Below are 12,864 nucleotides of genomic sequence, written 5' to 3' on the forward strand. Positions count from 1 at the left end.
TGAATTGCATTTATCACAGTGTGGTGAAATTTCTGGGAACATTCTGTGCAATTTAGACTTTTGAATAGTGCAGTCTGTGTCTGAATTCTGACTTTATTCTCCGAATTCTGACTTTTTTTCTCAGAATAATAATAAAAAAAAAAAAATTTGACCTTTTTTTTTTTTTTTGTCAGCGGCCCTAATCCTCTTCCGTAGTGAACAGTAAAACATTGGAGTGATTTTTTTCCCCAAACAAACTTTAAAACTTTGTTGAGTATACGGTGTAAACGTAAAGAGTTTGTTGTCATTTGTTCAGAAGTCTCAATAAAGTTTTCAGATTCAAAGGCTGCTTCAGGTCAAGGACTGTCCGTCAGAAGGACTGCTGCTGTCCTTATCTCCCTTTAAAACAACCTTTAAATAGAAACCAGGACTGGGATCATGTTTCAGTTGGTTTACAGTCTGACTGAAGTTATGAGAGGGAGGTTAAATATCTGTAGAGACACAAAGAAGCCTCTGGAGGCAGACTTTAACCTCACAGTGCCTCAAAACCATCAAACCACCAAACCCCCTTCATTCATGATGAATGAACACTAAACCATCATAAATCACAGCTAACTGATTAAATAAAACTCTTCTGTTGGTGTTTTAACTTTGTTTTATAATATGTTACAAAACAAAGAAAAAAACAGGTTGTGTAAATTCAGGTTGTGTAAGGAAATCGTGAAGCTAGCTTAAATCACTTTAGCAATGGCTAACTTCCGCTGCGTGAGGGCCGCCTTCAAAATAAAAGCATAAAGCCTGGATCCCAAGATGAAGAGGGAGCCTCAGAAAATATTAGATTAAAAGTGTTTTCCAACATAAAGACGTTTTCTTTTATCTCTGTATATTTATGTTTTATTAACACATTTATTTATAGAATGTGTAGTCTTCTTAAAATATTTTATTAGATAACGTTTAGAATCCTTTTAATTTGTTTTCATGTTATTATAATAGAATTAAACCACACACTAGTAAAGGCTCTTCTTAAGACCCATTTTTACAGAATTGCATTCATGTGACTTCATCCTTTTAACCACTTTATATTTTGATTCATTACATTTTTTTTGTTTTATTCCAACTATTCAGTTTATTAAATTTTATTTGATTATTTATTGTTTTTTATTTATTTTTTCATTTATCATTTAAATGTTCCTAATTTATTGTTCCATTTTTCATTTTCTCCGATGTGATGTCTAATCTTCTTATAACCTTCTTTATTGACGTATCTGTTTTTATTAATTAATTTACTTACTTACTCATGTATTCATTTATTTACTTACTTTCTTACTTACTTACTTACATACTTACTTACTTACTTATTTACTTACTTGTTTACCTATTTATTCATTCATTCATTCATTTATTTATTTACTTCCTTGTGTATTTCTTTATTTATTTACATACTTGCTTATATGTTTATTCATGTATTTTAAAAAACAACCTTTTTATGAATGATTTATTGGTCCACTGTCTCACCACTTTATTTTGTTTAATTTGCATTTATTCTTTTTCAACTTTTGTGTTGTATTTCCTTTTTGCATTGTTAGAATTCCTACACTCCTCTATGTCTGTTAAAGGTTTATATTGCCTTCCAAATCCTGCCATTCTATGATTGTAAAGACTTTGTAAACATTTGTTTTTAAAGATGCTATACAAATAAAGTTATTATATTATTATAAGACCTTATTTGGACGAGTTGTTGCAGTGTCCTGTGTTTTATGTTTTTATTCTCTATAGGAATGTGTTGTTGACTTTACTTTGACAGCAGAGACCGGTGACTGCTCTCTGAACACATCACATTGTACTTTACAGAGAGTGTTTTTATTTTGAAGGTTCTGACCGGAAGCATTCTGTGTCTCTCCTGGCTCGGTCAGACAGTTAGCTTCAGTTAGCTTCAGTTAGCTTCTCTGAGCTCAGACATCTGCAGAGAAGATGGCGGCGCTACGAGTCGCGGTGCTATCGGGGAGCAGCAGGGCTCTCCTCAGTACTCCCAAAACCATCAAGACCCCCACGGTAAGCCGGTTTCTGACTCTTTCATCCAACAACACTAACAGAGAGTTTTTAGGCTCGTGTGTAACTCTGTGTTTGTGCTTTAACGTGCCTTAGCACTGAGCTAACGTTAGCCCGGTCTCAGTCAATGGGGTGAGGCAAGGTCACTCGTGTTCTGACTCGTTTTTATACACTGTGACATTACCTCTTAACACAATTCATCATCCTCTTCGCTTAATGTTTGATTTAAAATGTCAAATCCCAACAGAAAATCCAACATTTAGCTCAAAGTGTGGATCAAACCGGTTCTAAAGTAAGCTAACCATGATGTCGTGTCAGCTAGCCGGCAAACTGACAGCTTATACTCCAAACTGAAACACTTCCGGGTTTATTTATTCCACAAGAACACAAATCTGCTGGTTTCGGGTCTCAAATGTGGCTATATGTGATTCCTGACATGATTCAGGTCTTACAGGAGAGGTTTGGTGAAGGTAGGGGATGCTAAAGGATGCTAACGAGGTAGCATTTCAAGGACTGCGAGGACTTCCGCTGACGTCATAATCTGTTTATTGCTTTTTGCTCTTTAAGTAAATTACTCTCTCTCTCTTTAATCTGCTTTAAATCACATGTTAAACTGTTAAAACTGCTTAAATATTAAGTCTAATGAGTGGTTCAGTTATTTAAATCAATGATTAAATATATTAGGAGATGTAAAGGGAGAAAAAGTGTGAAGAATCCTGCTTGTTAATGTACTTTAAACACAATAAAATGCTCATTAGTGAACTAATTTGGTCTTAAATGTAGTTGCAAATGACTGTATTTAAATGTAATATATATTCAAGCTATCATTAGTCTCTTTGATGAGAGTACACTTGCAAAAATGAAGTCCTATATTCATAAATACCAATGTGCAGCAGTACAGAGTGTATTATAGGACATCATGGTCGGTGTTTATGTACAGTGAAGCAGGGATGCTGTCATGTGACTCTGCTGCATGGTTACAGAAGCACCACTGAAGGACACTTTCATAACATGAGACTGTGTGCAGGCGGTGATGGAGGAATACATTTAAGGGTTAAACACTGAAAACATCAGGGTTGTGTCTGGAACAGGGTGTCCTGATATTTGTCCTTCAATACTGATTTAATTTGTTGGTATTGATTATCTGATCCACTGGTATTGAGTCTCAATCTGATATTTGTATTTGCCTGGAGGACAAAGCTGGACACATTTAAAATTATTAATAAAGTAATTCAATAAATCAGACTTTATTTGTAACACAGAGAGCTGTACATAACAAAAATGATTTAAAAAAATAGATTAAATTAAAAATACAAAACATGTTTTTTTAGACTTTTAAAATGTTTGTTTGTAGATGAACTAAAAGATGTTTTCAGTTTATTCTATTCAACATCATCCAGCTTGCATTGTTGTAAAACTTGTTTATAAAATTAATATAAAGTGACAAAAACAAATCAAACATCCACTTAGTGTTGTGTTACGATACACACTGTGGATCCACCAACACTCTCCACCTCAGAGACGAGCTGATTGTCCAAAGTGATGAATTCAACCTCCTCCTCTTTCTTCTCTCTGCCCTTTCCTCTCTCTTTACGTCACTGATCCTTCATTTAAAATCCAGAATTTGTTCCTTTAGTATTCAACTTTAAGGCTTCATAAATAATGTGTAGCATTGAACGCAGCCCTTCTTCTACTGCCTCATAATCATCATATTGCATTTATTGCAAACGGCTTCTTTTAAATTAGCACATTACACTCAGTATTTGGTGGCAGGTGATTTAAGTGATCAGGGTGGGATGACTGGTTTAAACAGAAGATCAGGGTTCCCACGCGTCCTGGAAAACCTGGAAAACCTGGAAAACAGTTGACCAGTTTTCCAGTACTGGAAAATGGGAGAAAAAGTAAAAAAGTCCTGGAAAATCACAGATTGTCCTGGAAAATGATTCCAACATGACTGCGTGTGACCTGACACTGTAAAAAAAAACACATCCCCATTCAACATTTGTGGCCATTTTTGTCATTCAGTTCTATTTAGGTCATTAATGCCCTGATCCTCTGATTATTATCATTACTTATTTATTTCAGTAAGGCAGCTTCCAGATTCCTTTGCTGGCTCTTTTGTTTTTTATTTTTCTTAGCTAATTTAATATTTTTTGAGAAAAGAGAAAGCTGAGATGAGAGTTGCCCATCATTGTTACTTGGTTGCACTAATAAAGTAAAGTGCTTTACAGCTGTGGTTGCATTATTCTATAATTAATTTGCCATCATTTTTAAGCATGTAAGAGATGATTTCATGGATAGCTATAGACTGCATGTCTTTCAATGTAGACTTCCACTGAGAGGAACATATTAGACTATTTAGGAACTAAATTAGGAACTCATTTTAGACTGTCATACCAGCTTGATCATCACTGAAAATGATCTCTGGAAAAGAGTGGGAACCCTGGAAGATCCCCGATCAGTTGAAAATCTTCACCTCATGTGTGCAGAGGCTGCAGGGGTCACTGGTTTGACCCCCCCCGCAGTGACCATTTGCTGCATGTCCTCCCTCACTCTCTGCTCCCTGTGTTCCCTGTCTTTAGTTTTGGGCTGTCCTGTCCAATAAATGCAAGACACCAGCCTAAAATGTGCAATGTACCAAGACACAGGTCGACATACTGACAAATAAAACAACAAGAAACATTAAATCTGTGACCAATCCTTCAGAAAGGTCCCGCTGCCTTTCTGGCAGAGGTCGGTTTTACTCCCCACGCCTGCAGATTTGAAGATCTAGTGGATGATTTTTATTTATCATGGATAAGTGCTAGCGCTAATTGGCATAGCTACATGTTCATAGCTGTAGCTGTAGCTGTGTACCAAGACACAGGTCGACATACTGACAAATAAAACAACAAGAAACACTAAATCTGTGACCAATCCTTCAGAAAGGTCCTGCTGCCTTTCTGGCAGAGGTCGGTTTTACTCCCCATGTCTGCAGATTTGAAGATCTAGTGGATGATTTTTATTTATCATGGATAAGTGCTAGCGCTAGTTAGCATAGCCACATAGCTACATGTTCGTAGCTGTGTACCAAGACACACGTCTACATACTGATAAATAAAACAACAAGAAACACTAAATCTATGACCAATCGTTCAGAAAGGTCCTGCTGCAGGCGCCTCTCCGTCAGGATCAGATTCAGGATCAGATTCAGAGGGTTGAAGTAACGCGATCTCTGAGCAGCCGTGTATATTCAGCCAACATGTAAACATTAAATCACAGGCTGGAGAGCCGAGGCACATCCACTTCCGGAGGGGGCGTGGTCAGAGGGAAAACAGAGTGTTCTGAGGAGGACTGAAGAAGAGGGTTTTTCAGGCAGACCAAAATCTGATTTCAAAGTGTTTTTTTGAGCATAAACTTTAAAGACATGTTTTGGGGACCTCTTAGACCAATATATGTTGATGAAAAAAGCGTGATATGTCCCCTTTAAAGCTGTGTTTGAAGGCAAACTTCATGACTGTCATGCTTTACTGACCTTTAAAATCTTTGTTTTGAACCACATCTGGACCAATCTGTCGTGATTCCATCCTCAAGCCTCTAAACTGTGTGGATCGCCACAAGATGTTAAACTAGGGATTTAAATTTCTGTATTTTCTGTGATCGATCTTTGGAAATGTTAACGGTGGATTAATCATTAAAAGAGCCGTAAACGTTTTTCATCAAAAACAATGCAAAATGCGTTTTTTTCCCCCTCAATCAAATTTCCTTCACAACACCATGTATATAACTGACAGTGTTGAATATCTACGGATCGTATTGAGGTGTTCAAAATGTTAAACACGCTGAATATCAACGTGTGGAGAAGGCTCATAATCTCCACGGACATACAGTCATAGAAGTGAAGGCTCAGACTTCAACAAGGGAACTGAACAGAAACACATTTCAGACTCACGGAGTCCACTTTTCTGTCTCCTCGTTCTTATTGAGAAAAACAAGCATGTGAACGAGGTCAGAATCAGTCCGGCGGCTCCGCTGTGAGCAACACCTTCAGTCAGCTGATTCTGAAACATGCTTTAAACTTTAAACACCTCCCTGATAGCGTTCAAAAATCATGTCCCATCCCTTCTGTCAGCCTCCAAAATGTAAGGATTTCTTGCCCTCCTCTGTCTCGTGTGATCGCTATCAGAACATCTTTGGTTTTTGGAACGTTTGTTGGACATAAATTGGGAGTTGAAGACGCCACAAGATGTGAAACAGAACAATTTATAGATCAAACTTCTCATTTTGAGTCTGATACTGAAACAGAAAAAGCAAGAAGCGTCTCCTTCTTAAAGGTGACATATCATGCAAAATGGACTTTTTAATGGTGCTCTACCTGAAATCTGTGTCCCTGTCTACAGACCCCCCGAGAATGAAAAGAATCCATTCTGCCCCTGTTCTGATTTCTTTCAAAAAAAGCAACACGGTTGTCTGTTTTATCAACATAAGTATAACATGTAGCTTCTATTATATTAATTCATGTTCAGTGGTTAAACATTTTTAAATCATGTAGTTTTAACACGACATGCAAAATCCTTAAAACTACAAGACGACTTCATGTCAATGAAACCGACAGGGTTTAGGAATCCCATCTGCAGTACCTCTCCAGAGCAGAAGGTGGCAGTAACGTGCGACATCTACGGTCTTAATCAGTAAGACTTATTTTAAAGGTGACATATCATGCAAAATGGACGTTTTAATGGTTCTCTACCTGAAATATGTGTCCCTGTCTACAAACCCCCTGAAAAGTAAAAGAATCCATTCTGCCCCTGTTCTGATTTCTCCACCTTTCTGTAAATGTGTGTGAAACCAGCCGTTTCAGACTTCAGTGTTTTTGTTACGTCACAACAATATCCGGTCTGTAACAGGAAGTCAGAGCTCGGAGCTTGTTCAGGCCATAGACTGTATAAAATACAACTCAACCCCTCCTCCGTTTTTCATTCCCTGCACACATGTGTGCTAACAAGGAGCTTAGGAGGGAGGCATGCTAGTTGTAGGCTGTCTTAATAAACACAAAGGTCGGTTTGACTCCCCACGTCTGCAGATTTGAAGATCTAGTGGATGATTTTTATTTGTCATGGATAAGTGCTAGCGCTAGTTAGCATAGCCACATAGCTACATGTTGGTAGCTGTAGCTGTGTACCAAGACACACGTCTACATACTGATAAATAAAACAACAAGAAACACTAAATCTGTGACCAATCCTTCAGAAAGGTCCTGCTGCCTTTCTGGTAGAGGTCGGTTTTACTCCCCACGTCTGCAGATTTGAAGATCTAGTGGATGATTTTTATTTACCATGGATAAGTGCTAGCGCTAGTTAGCATAGCCACATAGCTACATGTTCGTAGCTGTGTACCAAGACACACGTCGACATACTGACAAATAAAACAACAAGAAACACTAAATCTGTGACCAATGGTTCAGAAAGGTCCTGCTGCAGGCGCCTCTCAGTCAGGATCAGATTCTGGATCAGATTCAGAGGGTTGAAGTAACGTGATCTCTGAGCAGCCGTGTATATTCAGCCAACATGTAAACATTAGATCAACGTGCTGGAGAGCCGAGGCCACACCCACTTCCCGAGGGGGCGTGGTCAGAGAGAAAACAGACCGTTCTGAGGAGGACCGAAGAAGAGGGCTTTTCAGGCAGACCAAAATCTGATTTCAAAGTGTTTTTTTGAGCATAAACTTTAAAGACATGTTTTGGGGACCTCTTAGACCAATATATGTTGATGAAAAAAGCGTGATATGTCACCTTTATTGTATTTGATCATTTAATGAACTGATATCTTGACGTGTTTCTGTTTCTGTGTCTCCGTAGGCCAACATGTCGATGGCCAGCCTGTCGAGGAGTAAGAAGATCGCGCTGTCGACCGTCGGCGTGGTCACAGCCGGCGGGGCGGGGCTCGCTCTGATGCTGCACCAATCCGTTAGAGCGTCAGACCTGGAGCTCCACCCCCCGAACTACCCCTGGAGCCACGCTGGTCCCCTGTCCTCGCTGGATCACGCCAGGTGAGACGCACACACACACACACACACAGACACACATGATCCACATCCATAGAAGTGAAAGCATCATGAAGACAGGAGATTTTCAAAATAAAAGTCTGTGATGAAATGAGGCTCTTATTTTCTAGGGAGGGAACCCTGACTGTCTTCTCTCTGTTCTCTCCTGTGCAGTATTCGTCGTGGGTACCAGGTGTATAAGCAGGTGTGCTCAGCCTGCCACAGTATGGAGTACCTGGCCTTCAGGAACCTGGTGGGAGTGTCGCACACGGAGGCGGAGGTCAAAGTCATCGCTGAGGAGGTGAGTCTTTGCACAGTCCCAGTGTCCTTGCCAAATCATGCCAGTAGAGGGCGCCGCCGCTCTGTGTCACCAGGCGTGTTGAGTAAGTCGTGTGTGTGTGTGTGTGTGTGTTCAGGTGGAGGTGGTCGACGGTCCTGATGAGAGCGGAGAGATGTTCACCCGTAATGGGAAGCTTTCGGACTACTTCCCGAAGCCCTACGCCAACCCCGAGCAGGCCAGGGTCGCCAACAACGGAGCCCTGCCTCCAGATCTCAGCTACATCATCAGCGCCAGGTACTTAAAGAAAACCTGAACCCACACAGGTCAGCGTGAAAACAGCAACAGAGGTTTGACTTCCTGTGTTTCCCCTCAGACACGGAGGAGAGGACTACGTGTTCAGCCTGCTGACGGGGTACTGTGAGCCCCCAGCAGGAGTGCAAGTGAGAGAGGGGTTGTACTATAACCCATATTTCCCCGGACAGGCTATCGGCATGGCTCCGCCCATTTACAACGAGGTGCTGGAGTTTGACGACGGTGAGGAAAGACGCTGTGTGCCGCATGTTTCATCAGGTTATCATGATTCATGAACATCACAGACTGAACTCCTCTTCTTGTTGTCTTCTGTCTCCTCAGGAACTCCTGCCACCATGAGCCAGGTCGCTAAAGACGTGTGTACTTTCTTGAAGTGGGCTGCAGAGCCGGAACACGACCAGCGCAAACGCATGGGACTGAAGGTAAAAACAACCACGCACGTTCAAAACACATCTGCTTTGGGTTTGTTTTTGATTAGCAAATCTAAATTCAGCACTTCAGTGCATTTGGACCAAGAGTTCCAGGGTCTTTTAGCCCCCAGAACTACTTTCCCCTGAACTAAAAGGTTCCTGGTCCCCCATTGTTGTCTGTGTTTCGACCGCTGGCTGAAGTCCCGGGTAGATTGTGTAAATCAGGCCAGCACCACCAGACCAGTAGAGGGCAGTAAAACAAAGAGGAATGCCATTCATCACAGATGACACCATAGAAGCAGACGGACAGGCAGGTATCATTATGAGCCACACAACAGTTAGCCTGTTAGCATGAAGAGACTCAGCTGGCGCTGTTTTAGATGGTGCTATATTTCATCACAGATGGATTCACTGAATCAACACGTGAGAGGAGATAAGCACGAGTAGCAAAGACGTTTCAACACGGCTTTAAAATCCTTTTGAACTCAAAAAGCCGTGGCAGAGATCGGCCGGTGTTTTGGTTTAAACGGCGACCCTGTTAACTGAGAGAAGACTACTGTTACAAGCTGCTGAATCAAGAGAATCACAGCTTCTTCTTTTGAAAAGTACACACACATACAAAAAAGATAGAACAAATAAAAACTAATGAAAGAAAATTAAATCAAGTTAATCACAGATGGAAAAAACAATGACTGTGAATGTTTTTTGGAAAAATGACAAAAAAAATTGAAAGAAAAATTTTTGAATTTTCTTTTTTGTAAATAAGAAATTTGAAACTAAAAAATTTGAAACTAAAAAATTTGAAAAAAAGAAAATTGAAAAATAAAAATTTGACAAAAAAAAAAATTTGACAAAAAAAGTTGACCCGGAGCCTGTCGGAATAATACATTTTCCTCATATTTGAAATTGTGCTCCAAAAGCAGAAACACATGAAAAAAAGTAAAAATTTTGCTCCTGCGGTTAAAAACATTTAAAAAGCAAAGAATGAATCAACACGTGAGAGGAGATAAGCGCGAGTAGCAAAGACGTTTCAACACGGCTTTAAAATCCTTTTCAACTCAAAAAGCCGTGGCAGAGATCGGCCGGTGTTTTGGTTTAAACGGCGACCCTGTTAACCGAGAGAAGACTACTGTTACAAGCTGCTGAATCAAGAGAATCACAGCTTCTTCTTTTGAAAAGTACACACACATACAAAAAAGGCAGAACAAATAAAAACTAATGAAAGAAAGAGAAATCAAGTGAATCACAGATGGAAAAAACAATGACTGTAAATGTTTTTTGGAAAAATGACAAAAAAAAAATTTTTAATTTTTTTTTTTTGGGAAATAAGAAATTTGAAACAAAAAAAAATGAAAAAAAAAAATTGACAAAAAAAGTTGACCCGGAGCCTGTCGGAATAATACATTTTCCTCATATTTGAAATTGTGCTCCAAAAGCAGAAAAACATGAAAAAAAGTAAAAATGTTGCTCCTGCAGTTAAAAACATGTAAAAAGCAAAGAATGAATCAACACGTGAGAGGAGATAAGCGCGAGTAGCAAAGACGTTTCAACACGGCTTTAAAATCCTTTTGAACTCAAAAAGCCGTGGCAGAGATCGGCCGGTGTTCTGGTTTAAACAGCGACCCTGTTAACTGGAGACTCTCAGCCGGATGCATCCCTCATAAACGTCTTTAGACCATCATTAAATATCTGATGAGGATATTTTGAAATCTTAATAAAAACTAAACTAGTTTGCATTCCCAGGAACTCCCTCTGTGTTTCAACAGCTGTGTAAACTCCACAAACACTGACACGTTCAGCTGAAGGTCTCCAGTTTACAGGGTCACTTTTAAAACCGGAACACCGGGAGGAGAGACGCATTCACGGTGGGCTGAGAGAAGACTACTGTTACAAGCTGCTGAATCAAGAGAATCACAGCTTCTTCTTTTGAAAAGTACACACACATACAAAAAAGATAGAACAAATAAAAACTAATGAAAGAAAGAGAAATCAAGTGAATCACAGATGTGTGTGATGTTATTGTGGATGGCGGGAGGAATGAAAACACTGCGGTTAATCTACCAATCAGACACGTTCAGCATTGCAGGCCCCGCCCCCTGAAAGTCCAGGGACCTTTGGAAAGTGCTACTACTAGATTATCTACCCCTGAACTAAATTTAGACCCTGGGTCCACCGTTTGAAACACATGTAGTTCAGGGGTAAAGTTCCTCCGGTAACAAACACTCAAAGGTTCAGCCCATTTTCTTTTAGTAAAGGAAGCTTTTATTTTGAAATACTTTGAGTTGAAAGTAAAGCAACTTTACAGCAAATGTACCAAAATAAAATACAGACTTACAGATGTTAAATCAGAAGATGTAGTCCTTAAAAAACAGTCAGACCTTTAAAGACAGATTAGTTTGAAAGCAGAATATGTTTAAGAAGACTTTCATTGATGGGAAAGTTGAGGCACAGACAGAAAAGAAGGAGAGGAAAGAGGTATGACGTGCACAGAGGGATGATTTAGATTTGGATTGTCCTCACAAGGCTGCGGGTCGGCCTTTATCCCCCGGTCTCTGACGTGTTCCAGTTCTGATTAAAAAGATCTTTTGAAGGTTTTCTGAACACAAAGAAAGTTACAGATTGATTTTTCCTGGACTTACTCTCCCCCTCCTCGTTTCCCCCTCCAGCTGCTGATGGGCTCGGCCATCCTCATCCCTCTGGTCTACTACATGAAGAGACACAGGTGGTCCGTGTTGAAGAGCAGGAAGATCGCCTACAAGCCTCCCAAGTAAACGGAAACAAACGCACCCCTACCTGGGCCTAAAACCTACCAGAGAGGGGCTGCGTTCAACAACCCCACAACCCTCACCTCACCAGGAACATGACCCAGAACAGAACAGCTGACTCACACAAGCCTTTCTGAAACAGGGGTAGAGTGATAAGAGTTTGTATTCTACGTTTATTCCTACAGAGAAATGCCTTTATTTTAGTGGTAGGCGCGGTGGAGCCAATCATGTGACGAGTTAGTGTCAGAGTTGTGGCGTCCTTGAACGCACCCTTCACAAAGTTTGTTTTACCTGCTTTGAGACATCGCCGCCAGCAGTCCGCGTCTCGCCATCTCGTGTCAGAAACTTTGTCTCTTTGATTAAGCGATGAGTTGATCGGTCGTCCGTCTTTGTAAGATACTCAATGACCACAGGAGTGCTGCGACATGTTAACCCCTTTCCTGTCCGCTCCACGAAGACACTCAGTGGACCCCGAGGCAGCCTCTGAACTTCTGTTTTACTGTACAAAATAAATTATCTTAAAGGAAACTTTGTCGTGTGGGGGTTTGTTTTGTTTCAGGGGTTCCATGTTTAACTCATGCCCACCTTTTAAATGCTGCCGTGGTGTCTGTTCATCTGCATCTACACCTGTCATGTAAATATTGAATAAAGTGGTGACTGAACAAACTTTCTGATGAGGTTAGCCTTCTTTAGAATCGCCCCTCTGTACTGTCTTCAATCTTGATCTGTTCCTCGAACTTTGACTCAGATTTAAACTCTTGCCTGCGGCCTCTTGTCTTTTAAAAGCCATCATAAAAAAGTACTAAAGGGTTTCTTAATGCAGAGTTTAAAAGACACAGATAAAGTCTACCTTTGTGTTCTGAAAAGAGAAGCAATCTGTGGTGTCACAAACCTGCATTATATGAAATTGCCATTAAAGGTGCATTTGGACCAAGAGTCCCGGGGTCTTTTTAGTCACCAGAACTATTTTACCCGGTACTAAAAGGTTCCTGTGCCTCCATTGTTGTCTGCATTTCGACCGGGGACTGAAGTCCCGGGTAGATTGTGC

At 40.3% G+C, this 12,864-nt stretch overlaps 1 protein-coding gene across 1 annotated transcript; it reads left to right on the forward strand.

Moving 5' to 3' along the window:
• Positions 1 to 1,867: 1,867 nt before the first annotated feature.
• On the forward strand, positions 1,868 to 12,482 carry LOC117808515 (cytochrome c1, heme protein, mitochondrial). The gene is made up of 7 exons (XM_034678246.1): positions 1,868 to 2,031; positions 7,865 to 8,055; positions 8,224 to 8,350; positions 8,466 to 8,623; positions 8,703 to 8,863; positions 8,963 to 9,063; positions 11,718 to 12,482. The coding sequence occupies exons 1-7, from the start codon at positions 1,951 to 1,953 to the stop codon at positions 11,820 to 11,822; spliced, it is 924 nt and encodes a 307-aa protein (XP_034534137.1). The 5' UTR covers positions 1,868 to 1,950; the 3' UTR covers positions 11,823 to 12,482.
• Positions 12,483 to 12,864: the final 382 nt, after the last annotated feature.

This window comes from Notolabrus celidotus, unplaced genomic scaffold (assembly GCF_009762535.1).
Source record: "Notolabrus celidotus isolate fNotCel1 unplaced genomic scaffold, fNotCel1.pri scaffold_114A_arrow_ctg1, whole genome shotgun sequence".
In the NCBI taxonomy this organism is placed as follows: Eukaryota; Metazoa; Chordata; class Actinopteri; order Labriformes; family Labridae; genus Notolabrus; species Notolabrus celidotus.

What these genes read in the sequence shown, in the direction of transcription:
- LOC117808515 (XM_034678246.1), top strand. Translation starts at nt 1,951, where the DNA reads ATGGCGGCGCTACGAGTCGCGGTGCTATCGGGGAGCAGCAGGGCTCTC. An exon ending in AAACCATCAAGACCCCCACG is followed by an intron (nt 2,032 to 7,864) that starts GTAAGCCGGTTT and finishes GTGTCTCCGTAG; the next exon opens with GCCAACATGTCGATGGCCAG. An exon ending in GCAAACGCATGGGACTGAAG is followed by an intron (nt 9,064 to 11,717) that starts GTAAAAACAACC and finishes TTCCCCCTCCAG; the next exon opens with CTGCTGATGGGCTCGGCCAT.